This window comes from Amphiprion ocellaris, chromosome 11 (genome assembly GCF_022539595.1).
Source record: "Amphiprion ocellaris isolate individual 3 ecotype Okinawa chromosome 11, ASM2253959v1, whole genome shotgun sequence".
Classification (NCBI taxonomy): domain Eukaryota; kingdom Metazoa; phylum Chordata; class Actinopteri; family Pomacentridae; genus Amphiprion; species Amphiprion ocellaris.
Genome location: NC_072776.1, coordinates 2,584,372 through 2,603,323, shown reverse-complemented (window position 1 = coordinate 2,603,323; position 18,952 = coordinate 2,584,372). Strand labels below are relative to the sequence as shown.

At 40.4% G+C, this 18,952-nt stretch overlaps 1 protein-coding gene and 1 long non-coding RNA gene across 2 annotated transcripts; one reads left to right on the top strand and one right to left on the bottom strand.

Annotated features, from left to right (window-relative positions):
* Positions 1-19: 19 nt before the first annotated feature.
* On the bottom strand, positions 20-9,153 carry fbxl3a (F-box and leucine-rich repeat protein 3a). The gene is made up of 5 exons (XM_023281507.3): positions 8,887-9,153; positions 7,298-7,675; positions 7,072-7,194; positions 4,021-4,192; positions 20-3,523 (listed from the first exon to the last, which is right to left on the bottom strand). Exons 2-5 carry the CDS (start codon positions 7,673-7,675, stop codon positions 2,883-2,885), a joined length of 1,314 nt encoding a protein of 437 aa, XP_023137275.1. The 5' UTR covers positions 8,887-9,153; the 3' UTR covers positions 20-2,882.
* A 6,066-nt stretch (positions 9,154-15,219) lies between these two features.
* Positions 15,220-18,325, top strand: LOC129349998 (uncharacterized). The gene is made up of 2 exons (XR_008603182.1): positions 15,220-15,460; positions 17,799-18,325. It is a non-coding gene; the product is annotated as an uncharacterized LOC129349998 (long non-coding RNA).
* Positions 18,326-18,952: the final 627 nt, after the last annotated feature.

The window sequence follows — 18,952 nt, the reverse complement described above, 5'->3', positions numbered from 1 at the left end:
GAAATAGATGCAAAAAGAGTACATTCACAATTTTTATTACGGTATAAGATCACATGTCCAAAACAATCATTTTAATTTCAAGACAGGTGACCAGTAAAGCAAAGTAGACGAAGCGTTTGCCACCGAGAAGCAAAGCTGAAAGGACCGCATTTTCAACACCAGTTTTACTCCTAATAATAAACTCACTGGAGTTCTCTCTAAACAAACAAGGTTAAAATAACAATTACCGACAAGCGGCGTATTTAAGATGAAAGATAAATAATTTTCCCTCTTGATCTGCATTAATTATGAGCCGTGTTTCACTGATCCGGCTGAATTTTCCAATAAAAACAAGTAAGCGATTAAAACAGACACTCTCAGTGAGGCTTCACTTCAAAGCCACTGCACAAATTCTGTAAAATTAACCTGCAGATATGTTGCTGTACCGCTGCGATGCACAGACCATCAGCACAGGTTTCTACTTCAGTGATAAGAGACGATGTTAGTTCAATCCAATAAATACTAAGAAGCATTTGCTCGTGCTGCAAAATGATTCTCAGTTTTCGTCTAAATGAAACACGGCTTGGATAAAAGGAATGAAGTCTGCCAGAAAAAGAAAAAAAAGATTGAAATCAGTTTTAAACACATCCTAATGACATACAGTGTTGTCTGAAAGTTTGTCCACTTCCCCTAACTTCCCATCTAAACAACCCATATACAGACATTAGTCAAAACCTTTGTGATTTTACAAGTTATTGCTTAATATTTGTGATACCCTCCACCTATTTCTGCAATTTTTTTCTTTGTTATTCTCTATAGCATGAACAGTAATATGTAGAAGTCACCACTCACAATCTCAGTGTTTTTAGTGCCAAAAATAAATCCCCTTTCATGCATATTAAAGACAAAATTAATGGCATCCTACAACAAAAGCTGTGATGTGCTAAAATGCCAAAGTTTGTGGTAGTGGATTCTAAACTTCTGGACCATTTGTATGCAAAAAAAACAAGAGGAAATGTCAAAACAAGTTTTAAAAAAAAAAAAAAGTCTTGCTGCTGGTCTGCTCGCTGGTTGCTTCTTTTGTAGAACTGAAAAAAACACAAATTATAAAAGCAGTATCCATACCAATAAATTACACAGCTTAACTTCTCTAGCGACTACAGTATGAAAAAGATCCATCTAGTAAAGGATAACTCGCACTCTGGTTTTTAGAAAAGACATGAGCCGTCTGTTAAGGAAACTTCAAACCCTGACAGAGGGTGAAATAAAGAAATAAGTACATTTCTATTCAGAATAATCAAACACACAGCGTTTTATATACAAATGCATTTGTCTTCCTTCTTAAAGGAAAAAAAAAAGTCTGTTTCACTCATCTGACTTGCCAAATCTCTTTCCACGGAAATGAATGAATGAAAGGTTGGGACAGGAATTATGGGAATTATGACAGGATGAACGCAACTCCCTCTCCTGTTTGAGTGACACGATGCAGAGCAAATGTGAGCATATATTCAGAACACAGCCAGGGTTTAGAGCTTCAACAGGCAAATGGCAGAAGATAAAAATGAAACCTATATAAGAATTTCTTTTTAAATGCACCTGAGAAACACACTGTGCACTAGAAGCTAAGAGCTGCAGAGACACGTCTGTTGTTTAACGATTAAAAGCAATCTGAGCATGAAGTGTGGAGACTCATTCCTCCAAATTCAGGCATTTCTGCACACTACCTATATTTACATAAAAGTTTTTTGTCTTTCTCAGTAATTAGAGCTTTATTACTTCAGTACACTGTCCTTGGAGTCTGACTATGCAGAGCATCAGTCCAGTGTAAATAATCATCATTAAAAATCTGCTTTTTTTTGTTTTTTGGGTAAAAGGATTTAGTCTGTCCTATCATTTGGTATTTACGTAAGGTGCTTAGTAAATCTATGACTGTACAGAAACCTTCTTTTAAAAACAACTGAAAATATTTGTCAGGCTACTTTATGTGTGATTCAGGAAACGAAATAATCTGCACAACTCGGAGAAAATAAAAATCAATGACATCAATCAACACTGTACACCTTCACATCACAATTACAGAGACCTATGTACACATTTCTGTCTCTCTCCGTCGACTTTCCAACATTTCCAACAATCATGTTCTGCGACGACTGAGCTCAGGCCAAGAGAAAAAGCAGCACGTCTTCAACATCACTGCTGCTCTTGGGTTTAAATTAGTTTAAAATGAGGGCAAAAATTAAGCGACTCCCTCCCTCAGCTACACCTGACCAAACTCCTTCTGTCACATCCTATATACAAATAACATCGCAACCATTTGGAAACCTCCAATGTCGTACTGTGTTAGAGTGCAGAATCGCTGTCTTAAACTGGATTTAAGTAGGCCGAGTGGTAGTGCAACAACATGCAATTGTGCATCTTATTGTCCCAATTTACTCCACAATGTTGGAAAAGGTTAAAACACACACGCACACATGCATACATAGGCATATACACACACACACACACATACACCCACACTGATCTCCCATAATACAGATTATCATAACCAAGCCACAATGTCCATATAACTCAATTTGCAGTTACAAAACAGCTTTTTTTAGTCAAATATTTCCACCTGCATCTGTTCTAATGTGGGACGAAGCCGGCTTGTCAAGCAGTTTTCCACAGTCCAATGTTGACGCCAACAGGCAGAGATTTTTGTAGTGTTTGCACGGCATGATAACACTGTAGCAGTTGGATGCCATGTTATATCCCTGCGATGCGCTCCACACAGGAGTTCAGCAAGTTCATCTCCCCAAGTTGGCACCAAACATTCCACTACAGCTGAGCATTTAAAGGCTTTTCAACACAAACACGGAGGCCGTGAAAGTTCCACGTGCTGAACTCTGCGCGCCGGCTTCACTCTACCAGGTCGGCATCATGTCTGGGAACCAGACCCGGCCGAGGTGCTTCGACACCTCCCAGTGGATCTCATCCAGGGAGTACTGGTGATCTGGAATCAGCACCTCCTCCATGATGGACAGCTGGGAGAGCCTCCTGCCGCACATTTTAACAAACTCCACAAACGCGCTGCAGGACACCTCGCACTCGCCCAGGCCGATGGCAGACAGCTGGGTGCAGTGCTTGGCGATGCGGATCAGCTCCTCATCCAGAGGACGCAGGCCGTTGGCGCACACGACCAGCTCCACCAGACGGGGGCAGTGGAGGCCAACGCGGCCCAACACCTCTTTGCTGACTGAACGGCCGAAGTAGAGATGCGTGACGGGGATCTCCTCATTAAAGAAAGGCCCAAACTCGTCCTCGTAGAGAAAGAAGTACATGACCAGGTTGAATTTGGGCGAGTGCCGCACCATGGCGTCCCAGCTGCTCTTCTTGATGGTGTGGAAGTGCTGCCCGGGGTTCTCGCTCACCACGTCGATGCGCAAGTGTTCCAGGTGGACGTGTTTTTCTGAGGAGAGGGCCAGCAGGAGCTCATCACTCAGGAGGTGGTAGTTCAGCGCCAGCTCTCTCAGCCCGTGACACTGATCCGCCACACACAGGATCCCTGAAAGAAGCGACAGATTATTCCTTTACATGCGACTCATTACTTTTTACTTACGGAAAACATGCAGCAATTACAATAAGGGGAAGGATTATTGCTAAAAATGGTCCTCTGTATTTGCCTGACCAGCTGCTGTTGAATCAGCAGTCATCTAAGCTGGCAATTAAGAGAAGTTCCAGGAAAAAGGATGTAAGAGGGAGAAACAGGACAACCACAAAAAGGCTCATTCATGATACAATTCACTGGGTGAAATGACAACATTGTATGAAGGGAGACAAGAAAATTACAAGATCGAAAGAACACGCAATGGAAAACATCTCACGACTCAAAATAGGAAACATTTGACTGAAAGTGATACGTAGGCAGAGACTGAAAATATTTAGATTTTAGAATTTACCAGCATTTGCACAAAAAGAAATGGGGAAAAAAGAGTCAAAAACATGAGAAAGCAGCTTCCTCTAATTTTATGCACCAAAATATAAAACCGAAATTCGTCGTACCTGCAGGGGAAACGTGAGGGCAGCTGCTCATCTTCAGCAGCTTCAGGGTGTCACTGTTGTTGGCCACCAGCACCTTCAGAGACGGATCATCGACTGGCGTGTCGTCGATCTTCAGCGATGACAACGATTTGGAGTTGACGAACACAACGGTCAGAGCCGAGATAAAATGAGACTGCGGTGGGAGAAACATGACAATGAATTATAAAACACTTGACGGTACATTTACAAAAAAATTAATTAATAAATCACAGGGTTCATCTTTTGGTGGCCTTTTAAAATCATTCATGTTTTGAGTGATGTCTTCCCAAATGTCATTTTTTTTGTTTACTGTCAAAAAGAAATGCACAGCGAGTTAGCTGGCAGTGATAAATCTTTCTTGTTTTGGCGTTTTGTGCGCCGGGAGGAGGGAGAGACTGATGCTAACGTAGGCTAGCAGAGCAATAGTTCATAACATGAGCCGAGGGCTGCCTGTAATATTCATAAGCTGCAGGGATTCCTATTCAGTCTGTCACAATCTAACGCATGTGCAGCATCTTTCTAAGATTAAACTGTCTTTGTTTTTAGCTTGTAGCACTTTGAAACTCAGACAAGTGAAAAGTGCATTACAAATAAATGTAGGGTGTTTATTCTAAAATACATTCATTTCATTCATTTTTTTGCTATCAAGAACGTTGGAAAGTCAATGGTGCTGCCACGGATGACCACGTTTCTGGCATTGTGACATTTGCTAGTATTACATAGATTTCTGGTCTGGACGTGACAAACAAGTTAAACAACTTGAGAATGGAGTGTTATTAGGGTGTGTCCATCGGTGCCCATTGTGTACATGCAGCTCTCCACCTGGGCAACAACAGCTAACTGGATAAATGACAGAAAACCTCTTGGCTCTACCTTGATTACAACACGTGTGAATGTCAATATTTGGGCATAGCGTTCGTTGAGCACCGGCTGCTGATACATGAACCAACTACACACCTCTGTCTGGCTGCCGACTTGTAAATTTCCAGGTTACAAAAAAATTTGACAAGTTCATGGCAGAAAAAGGTGACAAATTTGGTGTCAAAAGAGCAATTAGGCACACCTACATAAAGCTTATGTTGTCTATGTACAAAAACCCTGCGATTAAATGCACTTTCATGAAGCACTTAATTGTTATTAGTGTGACACAATTTCACAGGGTTGTTTATCTTTAAGATGATCTTGATGGTGCTGTTGACCTATATACACTATCATAGTGAAAGGTGTTTCAGGAGAAAATACAGTGGAAATAAAAAGTATTTGTCCCATTGTTTACATCCCATCTTCGTTGAGGAGTGAAGAAATTTCACTCTTAGTTCTTCGAAGTTTGCTGTAGTGGGGTGTTTATTGATATTCCGGCATCAGAGTCTGTGAAGGGAAGCCGACCCAGGGCATTTTTCAGGGCATTTTATAGAGATGTCAGATCAAAGGGTAGCAAGGGGGCTGTATGTAAATACTAAGCTGAACAGAGGTTAATTTGCATATAGTTGCTAATCAGTGACAGAGGGTAAGACAACCGAACAAAGGGCAATTGAAACAAGGGGCAAACAATTGCAAATAGCAACGGTGTGACAATAAAAGGTAACGGGTGTCTGACAGTAACAAAAGATAAAAGAATTGTAGATAACTGTGGGAACTGGACTGAAGGGATGACACTAGACGGTATCTGTAGCAAAAGGTGTGCTATTTTATTCATCATTAAATACGTCCTTTTAAAGAAAAATATCCAAGTCAAAGTTATCATTAACCCTCCTGTTGTCTTTATTTACGGGCACCAAAAAATAGTTTCCTTGTCTGAAAAAAATCCCCCCAAAAATTTGCAAAAAAATCCCCCAAATTTCTGAAAATTTGCAAAACCTTCAGGAAGAAAACTCCTATAATTCCTTAAGTTTTATTGTTAAAAAATTCTCCAAATTTGGCAAGAAAATTCTTGTAAATATTTTCAAAGAATCAGTAAAAATCTTCCAAAAAAATCCTAAAAATATCTTAAGTGATTACATATATATCAGTAAAACTTTTAATATTTTCTTAAGAACATTCACAAAAAAAAAAAAAAAAAAAATTCGACCAAAATCCAGTAAATGTCACTGGATTTTGGTTGATTTCTTTGTGAATGTTCTTAAGAAACATTTTTAACATTTATATTTTTTCCCCACCAAAAAATGTTAAAAAAAATTCCCCAAAATGCTGAAAATGTGGACATCAGAAGTTTCACTGTGAATTTTTTTATTTTTTTCCCCCCACATTTTCAAACTTTAAAACGGGTCGATTTTGACCCGAAGGACGACACAAGGGTTAAGTTGTTTTAGAAACATGGCATAAAAATGTTGATATCTGGCTTCACTGAAATAATGCAAAAATGTCATTTTGGAAACTTTCTTTTGAAAAGTCACAAGGAGAAAGCGATCTTAAAAAGGTAGAATTAACTAACGACCCAGAAAGCATTATTAGGATTACGTGTGTGAGAAAAGCCAGGCATAAAATTTCAAATATCACCTGTTTGCAGTAACAGATAAAGCCTCCTCTCCAGTGAGTAGAGGCTGTGGTCGGCTTATGTTGTCCCTAGAAACCGGATCCTTAAAGACCCACTTCTAGAGAATGTGGGAGCTTGAAAACCTATTCACGTGTATTTGTGATGTTTCAAGTTCCCATTGTTGGCAACATTTTAAGTTACTAACCAACTCTTGGCGAATCATGATGACTTCAAAAACTTCAGAAAAAAACATCTGTGTGCAAGAAAGACAAAACAAAACCTGCACAATAACATCCTGTGTCCTTCTGAAGCTGTGGAAGTAGTAACAAAGCTGTCCTTGTTCGTGACTTTCAACCCATCCTAAGATAAGCTGACGATACACAACTAACCTCTCTGCAAAAATGTTCAAAAACGAGTTGAGAATAACTCGGAAGTGCGTTAAGACTGTAAAACATTAGGGTGTACGCTGTAAAACCCAAAAAATCCTTTGAATTTCCTAAGAAACCTGAAGAACAGGAAACTATAAACACCTAAGCCCCTTGTGTTAAGGTTAATTATACCTTTGGAACCTCCATGAAACTGGGCCTGGCTGTAGAAATGAGCCCCAAGGTCTTCAGTGAGCAGTTCACCAGCTGTGAAAGAATGTCACACGCTGCTTCTGCAGACTCCATACTACTGTCCACCTGAAAATCGAAATGCAAACATTCAAAACCAATTTCAGATGTAAACTGTAAACATTCAGGGCCAGAATCTGGACACACATGTCAACACAGACACCGGCCTTACCTTGAAGCTGACGTACTGCAGGTGGTTGGAGTGCCTCTTTATGATCTGCTTGATCAGGTCTGGATGTGTGGCTTTCAGGTAAGAGCTGGCTGGCTGATTAAGCTCGAACTCGAAGCATCTCCACAGCTCTGGCATATGGAAAGCCTGGTTCCACCCGCGGCACACCTGAGAGGCATAAGCCCGGTCCAGCAGTGGAAGGTACTGGAAGATGTGCAACAGGAGCTCCTGAGGCAGCCGTGCCCAGTTACCGTCTGGTGACTCAGTGGCCGCCACTGCTTCCAACTCCTTGCTCATCTTGCGCACCTTCTTGCAAGCCTCTGGTGGGCTCTTACTGGGGGAACCGTCGCTGCCCTCTTCTCCTTCTTTCATGCGCTTCATCTTGGAAAAAAAAAACAGACAAAAGCGTTTATTATACTGCACAATTTGTCCATTCAGTTTAACTCTTAACTAATCCAATAATCCTGTCAGTTTCAAGCTTCCCGTCATCCTTTTGATGAGCACAAAGTGGTGAACACAGCTGCAAATTAGCACTGATACACATTAGGATGTACCAGCAGAGTGTCTGAGCTGTTTAACCGAGCACATCCGCAGAAGATCCATCACTATACTGGACATACTTGTTGTTATGTCAAATCCATTTTCAGGCTTCAAAACTTTTTTTCATGGACAGGTTTTTATGCTTAGAGCCCTCTATCTTCTTAAGAAGAGCATTGCCATCACATGAACACTCATCTGTTCTGTCATGATAACTACACTGTTCTAAATCAATAATCATTGGTACCATTGTTGCTGGCAGAGTTGAATCATTATTAATCATTCAACTCTACTTTAACGTGACTAACCTTTATTAATCAGCTACAATTCTAATTACTTTTGCCATTATTTTAATCACAGAGGAAAAAAGACACCATAATTTCCTCGTTTTGCAGAAGAGTCTACAATGAAAATAATTGTAAGTTGCAACCTCATTGTGATTGTTTATGTGGGCGTCCGTGTATGTCTTTTTGTTTTAAATTAAACTGCTGCATGGAGTTTATTCCAACATTTTAGCAACTACGACTAATGTGAGCAGGTCCATTCAAGTTTTTATCTAGGGAGAGATTTCAGTTGTTGTATTTCCTCTTTTTTTGAGCATTTTTCAGTCGTTTCATGGTTATAATAACTATAAGACTGCTCGTAAAATCTGTTCTCTTCGTAAAGCAAAGCTATATGTGGTTGCGACGTTACAAGCATCTATCAGTATAACGTTACGCAGCCCTTATCTTGAATTTTACACTAAAATAGCCAACTGGGAAGCTTTCCTAGCTTCACCAGAGCTCTTATTAAACCGAATGAACACTAATACTGCTTGCCACGTTAACTAACGCAGTCACAGCGTCAATGAATGTAACCGTTAGCCCAGTTAGCTCGACTAGTACAAGTGTAAAGCAGATTTTCAAGAAATATTAGCAATTTAGCTCATTCGTATAACAACCCTGCTTCCGTGCGATACCCTGCCCTTAAGAAAATCGCTAGTATATCCACAGAATTATTGACACGCCGTTCTTAGGGAGTTATTTACTAGTTTAGCTGCAGCTACCTCAACCTACCGTGTTGTTTACACACAGCTAGCCGACTAGCCGTTAGCAGGAAAATCCGACCACTGACTTGACACTTCAGCCCGGGCTGGAAAAGCTCCTTCGCACCAGCCAGATAACACGCATCGGAACCCGATAACCGAACCGTTCGACGATGGAGAATTGGTCAGAAAGGTTTTATAAAGTGAGAAAAAAAAACCCTCGGCTCGAATTGACCTAATTCCTTCGCGGGAGTTCTGCTCGGCCCCCCTCACCCTGAAATGGCGAAGTGTTGTTGTGACAGCAGCGGTGCATCATGGGAAGTCCAATGCGAAATGGCTGTTGGAAAAGATGGTCTACATAGGAGATGAGTCACTACGAGGTCAAATAAAACGATGCACTTTTTGCAATATAGTATTTTACTTGATGATCAAAACGACAAAGTCAGACAAAAAAGAAAAAAAACCCACCAAAACAAGACAAAATATCACAAAAACGAGGCACAAAACAACGAATAAAGCAAAACACAAAATGACAAAAACGAGACACAAAATGACAATAGCAAGAAACAAAATGACAAAAAAGCAGACAAACACCACAAGCGAGATGAAAAACCACAAAACGACAAAAAAATGACAAGAAATGAGACAAAGGACATGAAACAAAAAAAGAGACAAAAAAACTAGACAAAAAATGGACAAACAGCATAAGCGAGACAAAAAAAACACAAAAAGACAAAAATGATGCACAAAGTAACAAATAAAGCAAACACAAAATGAGACACAAAATGACAAAAGTGAGAAAAAGTGACAAAAAAATGAGACGACATGAAACAAAACAAAAAAAGAGACTACAATTCTCCAAAAAAAGTTACAAAGCGAGAAAAAATGGACAAACGATTCGAAACAAAACAAAAAAGACACTAAAAATTCGCCAAAAAAAGTTACAATGCAACAAAAAGATGAGCAAACAACAAAAACTTCAAGATATGAGACAAATGACATGAAACAAAACAAGAAAAAAATTTGACAAAAAACGGACAAACAGCATAAGCAAGACAACACACAAAACCACAAAACACTGCACAAACCAACAAATAAAGCAAACACAAAACGACAAAAATTAGACAAAATAATAAAACTGAGAAAAAAATGGCAAAAAATGAGACAAACAACATGAAACAAAACAAAAGAGAGTAAAAATTCGCCAAAAAAAGCTACAAAGCCACAAAAAAAATGGACACACGACAGAAATGGCAAGATATGAGCAAACGATATGAAACAAAAAAAACATGAAACAAAACAAAAAAAGAGAGTAAAAATTAACGACTGGAACAAAACACCCTCAAACTTTCAGCTTTGCCTCCACTCACCACCTTCAAGCTCAAACTCCAACAATTCTAGTTGACTGTTGCTCCTGCTGATCACTTTGGACAACCTACACACACACTTTCTACACCTCATGCACATTTTTTCCACTCACATGCATAAGTTCCCATGCTTCTTACTTGTTTATTTTTGTTGTATGTTATGTCAATACGTCTATTTGTGTCTGTAGTTGTTACGGCCAGCGCCTCCTACCCCGGGTGTGTGTGTTAACTAAATATTGTGGCTTATGCAAATAGGGCTGTGTGATCCCCACTCCCTGGTTGGACCACGACGACGGAGGCGTGGCTGCGGCCGGGAGTCCCAGTGATTGGTGCGGCGCTTACCAGGCTGTCCAACCGAAAACTGCCAATTCCTTTAAAAGAGTTGGCAGTTCCACTGAACGGGTCAGCTGACTCCCAGCGTGCCGTTTTGTGTTACTGTGTGGTCGAGGCAAGATTGTGTGTGTGTGATAGGAATTGGGCCAGGCCTAGAATTAAAAACTGATACAGCCTCACTTCATTCCAGGTAGTTCCTTCTGTTTAGGTTTCACCAGGATTAGGGGTGCTGACTCCTGTTTTGTTTTGCCAGTTCCTCTTTAGTGAGCCTTTTTGTTCCGTTTTTCTTTTGTCCACCGCGATGGTAGCGTTAAGTTCTCCTTATGAGAACTCTTTTTGTGTTTTGATGTTTTCTTTGATTTGAGCGGCACCCACCAGCCCTCTTCCTCAGTTCCGCCCCAGTTTGTATGGTATTTTGCACATTTTCTGTTCAACCTTTTCTGTAATAAATAATTTGATTTTTCCACCAACAACTGTTTATGTTGCTTCCCTTCCCCCCCGAGCCGGGGTTGTAACAGTAGTTTAGATGCTCTTGGCCAGGTCATGTTTGCAAATGAGAACTGGTTCTCAAACATTTCTACTCGGTAAAATAAAGGTCAAATAAGAGACAGCAATAGATGTATGGTGACTCACACAGATTTAGATGCTCAGATGAAACAGCATCCTGTCAGAGGGAGAAAGCTTGAATGGAAATGAGGAGGTTTTCTGCAGCTGGGTCCAGGTGTGGATCAATCAGCTGACAACCCTCAGCTCTGGAAAAGAAAAGACACCTAGACTCCAGGTGGGCTGCTGGAAGGTCGTCACATTTTAACCCTCCTGTTGTCCTCATTTACAGGCACCAAAAAATATTGTTTCCTTGTCTGAAAAAAAATCCAAAAATTCAGCAAAAAAAATTCCCCAAATTTCTGAAAATTTGCAAAACCTTCAGGAAGAAAATTCCAATAATTCCTTAAAAGTTTCCTTTAAAATTTTTATTTAAAAAAAAAAAAATCCCCCAAATTTGGCAAGAAAATTCTTGTAAATATTTTCAAAAAAATAATAAAAATCTTCAAAAAATCCTAAAAAGATCTAAATATATATTAAAGCTGCAAGCAGCGTTGGACGGGTCCTCGCATCCTTGCTGGTCGGCGAATCCACGCACGTCCACCAGGCGGCGCTGCGACCGACAGTGCATGTCGGCCTATGGATGTGATCAGGACTGGACTCTGATCATACATGTAAAGTTTGACGCAGATTAGAGTATGTTTAGGGCAGTTACACAGCAGTTGATGCTTCATGGCGAAGCATCAAAGTTCAGGAGCCAGCCATGGGCACGCCCTCAGACTTTTGCGGAGCATTTTGATAAATTTTGATCACCCATGTGTGTAGTACATCCTGGCTGAATGTCGTCTCTGTCGGTGTTACCCTGTTTGAGTTTATAGCTTTTCAAAATGTCAAAAAAGGAGTCAAAATTGAAGGTTGGTGTTAAATAGTAGAAAGAACAAGAAGATTAAAGAAAGAAAGTACATAAAAATGAAGCAATTAAATAAAAGGGAAAAAGTTAAGACACTCAAACTTTAATAAAGTATGGGGGGAAAAAAGATGTAAGAAATTGAAGAAGTGTATTAAATAAATAAACAAGAAATTTATAAATAAGAGTTGAAGTCTATTTCACTTATTTGATCGATAGGTGTAGTGAGAGACAGGCAGACAACGGGGTAGAAATAAGAATGAGGGAAACTCATACAATACGGTTTGCGAGCGGGAATCGAACCCTGACCTCAGCGTTGGGGACCTAGTACATGCGTGAGTGGCTTAACCCGTACAGCTATATGGACACAAATGTTATGTGCTTTTAAACGTGTATTCATCCAATAGAAAGTCTAGGGGTAGGGTTCGGGTTGGAGAGGAAGGTCCTGACAGTAGCAATGTACCAAAGGAGTGGATATAAAAAATAAAATTTTTTCATAAATTAATAATAAGCCACTCCAACCAAAAAATTCCTAAAATAAAGTTGTGGTTTTTCCGTCCGCATCGTCGATATAGCTAACCTAACGGTACTTTTTCAACCACGATATAGCTAACCTAACGGTACTTTTTCAACCACGATGCGGACGGAAAAACCGCGAATTAATTTCTCAGAATATTCGGCTGCTTAGTATTAAAATTAAAAATATTTATGTGTTATATTAAATTTCCCGATTTTTTCATTACAGCTGTAAGGACCTTGCTCATTAACCCTTACCCTACCCCTTGACTTTCTATTCGATTTATACACGTTTTCAAGGTGGGAACATGTGTGCTCATGTAGCTCTACGGGTTACGCCGCTTACGTATGTACTAGGTCCCCACCGCTGAGGCTCGGGTTCGACTCCTGCTTGTACACCCCATGCTGTATGAGCTGGCTAACCTCTTATTTCTAACCCCGTTGTCTGGCTGTCTCTCACTACGCCTGTCCAAACAAAAAGTGAAAGACACTAGTACACTTATTTAAATAGTTAAATGTTTCTTTACAAATAAACACCTTAAAGACAATAACACTTTTACTAGGAATTAAACACAATTTACTATGAAAACTTTTTATATACAATTACACATTACAATCTACTACAAGTTCTTCACATTACAAACTACGAGTTTAAACATTTAATATTGAAAATAATATTTTAACTCATTACATCCAATAATACTTTTCACTCAACAATTACACATTAAAAAGACAAAACAGTTGTACATCTAATCTAATATTATAAAATCATGAAAATGACAAAAGACCAAAACTAAACTTTTAAGATTAATCTAAAAACAGACAAAAAATTTGAAAAACACCAGTGACACTTTTGAATATCTAATTACACAGAAGACACAATAACAAAATCCAAAAAAACAAATAAATTTACAGATCTTAAAACGTTTTCTATTCTGAAACAAAAACATCTGGTTGTTTCTTCAAACACTTCCTCTTTCAATGTTCTGGGTTGCACTATGAATTGATTTACTAATAACTCTTTTCTCAAAACTGCTTCCCTCATAAAGTCTACTAATAGTTGAAATCATTGATCAAACTAATGTTACCTTCTGATCACCACTAACTATACTTTTCATTGAATACAATCAAAGTTTCTGGACCATTTCTAAATAGCACACAGGTGAACGTCTCACCAAAACTCAAATGGATACTCTAAATGTGAAATCAAGACTCATGTTCACAACTTTTAAGGCTTCGATTAAACAGAAATTTCTAACTAACAGAGAAGTACTAAGACACTTTGCACATTTCAGTCCTCAGACTATCTGACATTTCAAACTAACAGACAACTACACATGGACATAGAAGACACAAGTCCTTGGACTATCTGAAGGTTCTAGTTTACAGACAACTACTGTGAAACTTCGAAAATTTCAGCCCTCAGACTTTGTGAAAGCTCATCTCCTCAGGACTCAAGAGGTCTGTACACTTTAAACATCTTGGAAATCAGGGTTCAACCCTCCAGCACAAAGCCTAAAGTCCAACCTCCTGACAAAAACTGTCGAGTCCAAACTCAAGTTAAAAATTCAAGTTGCAAGCAGCGTTGGACGGGTCATCGCATCCTTGCTGGTCGGCGAATCCACGCACGTCCACCAGGCGGCGCTACGACCGAGAGTGCATGTCGGCCTATGGATGCGACAAGGGCCGGACTCTATCTATCGGACTTTATGTGGCCGACAGTGTCTATGAAAAACGACAGAGTAACGGGCTGAAATTTATGGAGCCCAGCCGGGCAGCAGACAGAGGCAGAGGGGTCGACGGCAGGAGCTGAGATCAGAGCCCTTGTACTAACAACTTTATCAATAAAAAACTCCTGAAAGTTGACGCACAGTTCGATGGATGCTTCCTGGCAAACCGGCTTGGGAGCATTTAAAACTGAGTCAGTGGTATTAAATAAAACTCGAGGGTTGTGGCGGTTTGACTCAATGACTCCAGCTAAGTGAGCCCTTTTGGCTTCCTTAACCACAGTCTGATAGTCTCTCCAGCGGTCTTTTAAAATTAAAAACGAGACTTGCAGCTTGTCCTTCTTCCAGCTGCGCTCAGCTCTACCACACTCCCTCCTCACTGCTCCAGTTGCATCGTTGAACCAGGGCTCCAGTTTTGCTCTACGATGTGCAGTCTTTAAAGGAGCCACGGAGTTCAGAACACCTTGACAGAATAGAATGGAACCATGAGCTGAGTTCCTCTGTATCCATAGAGGATAAACTAGAGGGGACGCAGAGCTGATTAAAAGCAGCGGAGAAGCGACCGGCAGAGAGAGAGTTCAAAAACCCGACAGTACCGAGCAGGAGCGCTGGATTTAAGACCAGCAGACGGAAAGCTGACATTAAAAATCACAGGCTTATGATCAGAGAATACGTTATCACTGATCTCAATATTCGACACAGACAATCCATAAGACAGAACCAGGTCTAACGTGTGTCCGTGTTCATGTGTGGGACCCGACACACACTGAACCACATTAAAAGAGGCAATAAGACTTAGAAAGTCCTTCACCAGCCGCTTATCGGGACAGCACACACGAATATTAAAATGCACAATATTTCTCCTGTCTGGATTAAACTTCAGAAATACAGTTTAGATTTACTAAATATTCCAGGAATTCTTGCTCTCAGTTTGACCATAGAAATTAACTTCTTGTTGAGGCAGTTTGTGTTTGAGTTTTTCTGCCTCGAGCTTCATCACCAGTGATGTTCAGGACTCATTCTTGTATTTTACACTCTCTGATGTTTTCTTTTCTTCATGTCTAGTGTGTGAATCATTTCTGGTTTGTCTCTTCAGTGTCTCATGTGGCCCTGCAGCTTCTCCTCCTCCACCTCCTCCTGAAGCCTTCATCTTCTTCATCATCAGCTGCTCAGTGACTCTGTTGGACGTCTCACCGTGTGGCAGCAGCTCAGGTCAGTGGTGAAGATCCTCTTTATCAGCTCCACACCCACAGACGTAGTGAACGCAGCATCTGTTGTTGTGCTAATAAGAAGCTGCATCTGAGCAGCAGCAGCTCTGTTCACTCCAGCCTCAGTCACACATGGAGTCAGAGCAACACTCTGTCAGAGCTGATTCCTCAATGTTAGATCTGATTAATCTCTCTCTAGTAACAGGTTATGTACCACAGGCTTTTAAGGTTGCTGTAATCAAACCTTTACTTAAAAAGCCCACTCTAGATCCAGATGTTTTAGCCAACTATAGACCAGTTTCCAACCTCCCATTTTTCTCCAAAATTCTGGAAAGAACAGTTGCAAATCAATTATGTGAACATTTACAAAGGAATAGCTTGTTTGAAGAGTTTCAGTCAGGCTTCAGAGTGCATCATAGCACAGAAACAGCTCTGGTGAAAGTTACTAATGACCTTCTCATAGCGTCAGATAATGGACTGGTCTCTATACTTATTTTATTGGACCTTAGTGCAGCATTCGATACAATCGACCACAAACTTTTATTACAGCGACTAGAACATTCTATTGGCATTAAAGGGACAGCACTGGACTGGTTTAAATCCTACTTATCAGACAGGTTCCAGTTTGTGCATGTCAACAATGACTCTTCTGAGCATACTAGGGTTAATCATGGAGTTCCTCAGGGTTCTGTCTTAGGACCAATACTGTTCACATTATACATGCTTCCCTTAGGCAACATTATTAGGAAGCACTGTATTAATTTCCATTGTTATGCTGACGACACTCAATTGTATTTATCTATGAAGCCAAATGAAACTAATCAGCTAGCTAGACTGCAAGATTGTCTTAAGGACATAAAGACCTGGATGACCTATAATTTCTTACTACTAAATTCAGACAAGACTGAAGTCATTGTATTTGGCCCCAGACATCTTAGAGAATTGCTTTCAAAGCATATAGGTACTCTGGATGGCATTACATTGGCCTCCAGTACCACTGTGAGGAACCTCGGTGTTATCTTTGACCAGGACATGTCCTTTAACTCGCACATAAAACAAATCTGTAGGACTTCCTTTTTCCACCTGAGAAATATTGTGAAAATCAGGAACATCCTGTCTCAGAGTGATGCAGAAAAACTAGTCCATGCATTTGTTACTTCTAGGCTTGACTACTGTAATTCCTTATTATCAGGTTGTCCCAATAGCTCTCTGAAATATCTACAGCTGATCCAAAATGCTGCAGCCAGAGTACTGACGGGAGTTAGCAAGAGAGATCATATTTCTCCTATATTGGTTTCTCTTCATTGGCTTCCTGTTAAATCTAGAATAGAATTCAAAATCCTTCTTCTGACATATAAAGCTCTTAACAACCAATCTCCATCATATCTTAAAGACCTGATAGTACCATATTATCCTAGCAGAACTCTTCGCTCTCAGACTGCAGGCTTACTTGTTGTTCCTAGAATCTCTAAAAGTAGAATGGGAGGCAGAGCCTTCAGTTATCAGGCACCTCTCCTGTGGAACCAGCTCCCAGTTTGGGTTCGGGAGGCGGACACCCTCTCTATTTTTAAGACCAGGCTTAAAACCTTCCTTTTCGACAAAGCTTATAGTTAGGGCTGACTGGGGGACCCTGACGGGGTATGCTGGTGTTTTCATTTGCACAACTGACTTCCCCTCTTGACGTCCCTTTAGTTTGCCCCTAGTTATGCTGCTATAGGCCTAGACTGCTGGGGAACCTCTCTTGATGCACTGAGCCCTTCTCTAACTAACCTATGTATTTACTATATATACCATTATTGCATTACATTCACTCTGTTTCTTTCTGTGTCCTTTCTCCGAGTGTCCCTGGTCCCAGAGCTGGATGCTGGATGCTTCAGATGTGTGGCTGTGTTTTATGGTCCTTGTGTCCCACCCCCCCACCTCTCTATCTCTACCCCTCTATCTGTATCCCTCTATCTCTACCTCTCTACCTCTACCCCTCTACCTCTATCCCTCTATCTCTACCTTTCTACCTCTTCTGTCCCTCTCAACCCGCCCGGCCAGCAGGCAGATGGGTCCCCCCACATTAGAGCCGGGTTCTGCTCGAGGTTTTTTTTCCCTGTTAAAAGGGTGTTTTCCTTGCCACTGTCGCCTTTTGGCTTGCTCTGGGGGTCAGGCATATGGGTTCTGTAAAGCGTCTCGAGACAATTTGACTGTAATTGGCGCTATATAAATAAAATTGAATTGAAAATTGAATTGAACTGAGAGCTCTCAGCAGTTTTCTACCCATTTAAGAACAGGACAAACCGAACAAGCTGTTGTATCGATTTGTCCACGATTTCCTCTCATGTGTCCATTTTAAGGAGTTTGCAGTCAACCAAGGCCGACTCAGAATCACTCCCACCGGGAAGATCTGTGAAGGAAGGTCCACCCGGCTGGTCCAGAAGCTCCGGTCCAGCAGAGCAGTGTCAGGATGGAGACGTAACCGGGTGAGTTAACTAGAGAGGCGACACATTCACATAGAAAATCCAACAATTCCTTCTGTTTTTACAGTTTGTGACTCTGGTAAATGGTGTCATTTTTCAAAGCTGGTGGGTTTTGGGCTTCACAGATTGAACCTAAATGCTTTTCTTAAACAAACTGCTGAGCTGCTGCACAGTGAAATGTTTGAGTGGAGCTCAGGATGAAAGCATCAGAGCTGTTTTACATGTTTTTATGTTCAGCTAATATCATTTCCTCTGGACAATGTTTGTGGTGTTAGAAGTGGACGTTTGTAGGGAGTTTTCAGTTGTGATACTTTAATGCATAAATATTTGCAGTGGTGGTTTCACTGCAAGCATCTACTGATGTCACCAGTGAAGTAAATAAAAACAGCATTTGTTGAACTTTACGCCTCTCAGTGTCTGCAGTTAGTTTAGCTGAATCAATGCAAAGATATTTCTATTTTTCTACATGACAGGAATGTCAGTGAAATCCAAATGCTAAGAATAAACAAGTGATCTGCCTGGTCACAGATCCCACTTTAATCCAAAATAAAGACTTTGCAAGGAAATGAACTTGAAATATGAGCCACCAGTAAAAGTTGTGATCAGACAGAAGGGCCTGTATTTTATCTTTGGAGAAGTTTAACATGTAAGTTTGTGCAGCTGATCAGTGGTGAGGCCTGTGGATGACTGGAGATGTGTGTGGACACTTAGACGAAGCAGCAAATGTGTTGAAAATGAGTTGTCTTCTCAGAGTCTTGAAGATGTTTTGTCAGAGCTAAGAAAGAAGTAAGAGATCCTGCAGGTGATTGTTGAGTGCTGTTGAGGAATTTGAATGTAGAGGAATAGCAAAGAGATTTTGAAGATATTTTAAGCCATAAGTTGTATTTTTATTTGTTTGCTGTTCCTCTCCCATTTGTAGTGAAGAGAAGTGATTTGACATGAAGAATGTGATTTGTGTGGCTTTGAAATTGTGTTAAAATGTAAAAATGAGTGATGAGGAGAAGAGTGTGACTTTTTAGTATTGTGTTTTT

What these genes read in the sequence shown, in the direction of transcription:
- fbxl3a (XM_023281507.3), bottom strand. Translation starts at nt 7,675, where the DNA reads ATGAAGCGCATGAAAGAAGGAGAAGAGGGCAGCGACGGTTCCCCCAGT. An exon ending in GTTTCATGGAGGTTCCAAAG is followed by an intron (nt 4,193 to 7,071) that starts GTATAATTAACC and finishes CTCCCACCGCAG; the next exon opens with TCTCATTTTATCTCGGCTCT. An exon ending in CCCTCACGTTTCCCCTGCAG is followed by an intron (nt 3,524 to 4,020) that starts GTACGACGAATT and finishes CGCTTCTTTCAG; the next exon opens with GGATCCTGTGTGTGGCGGAT.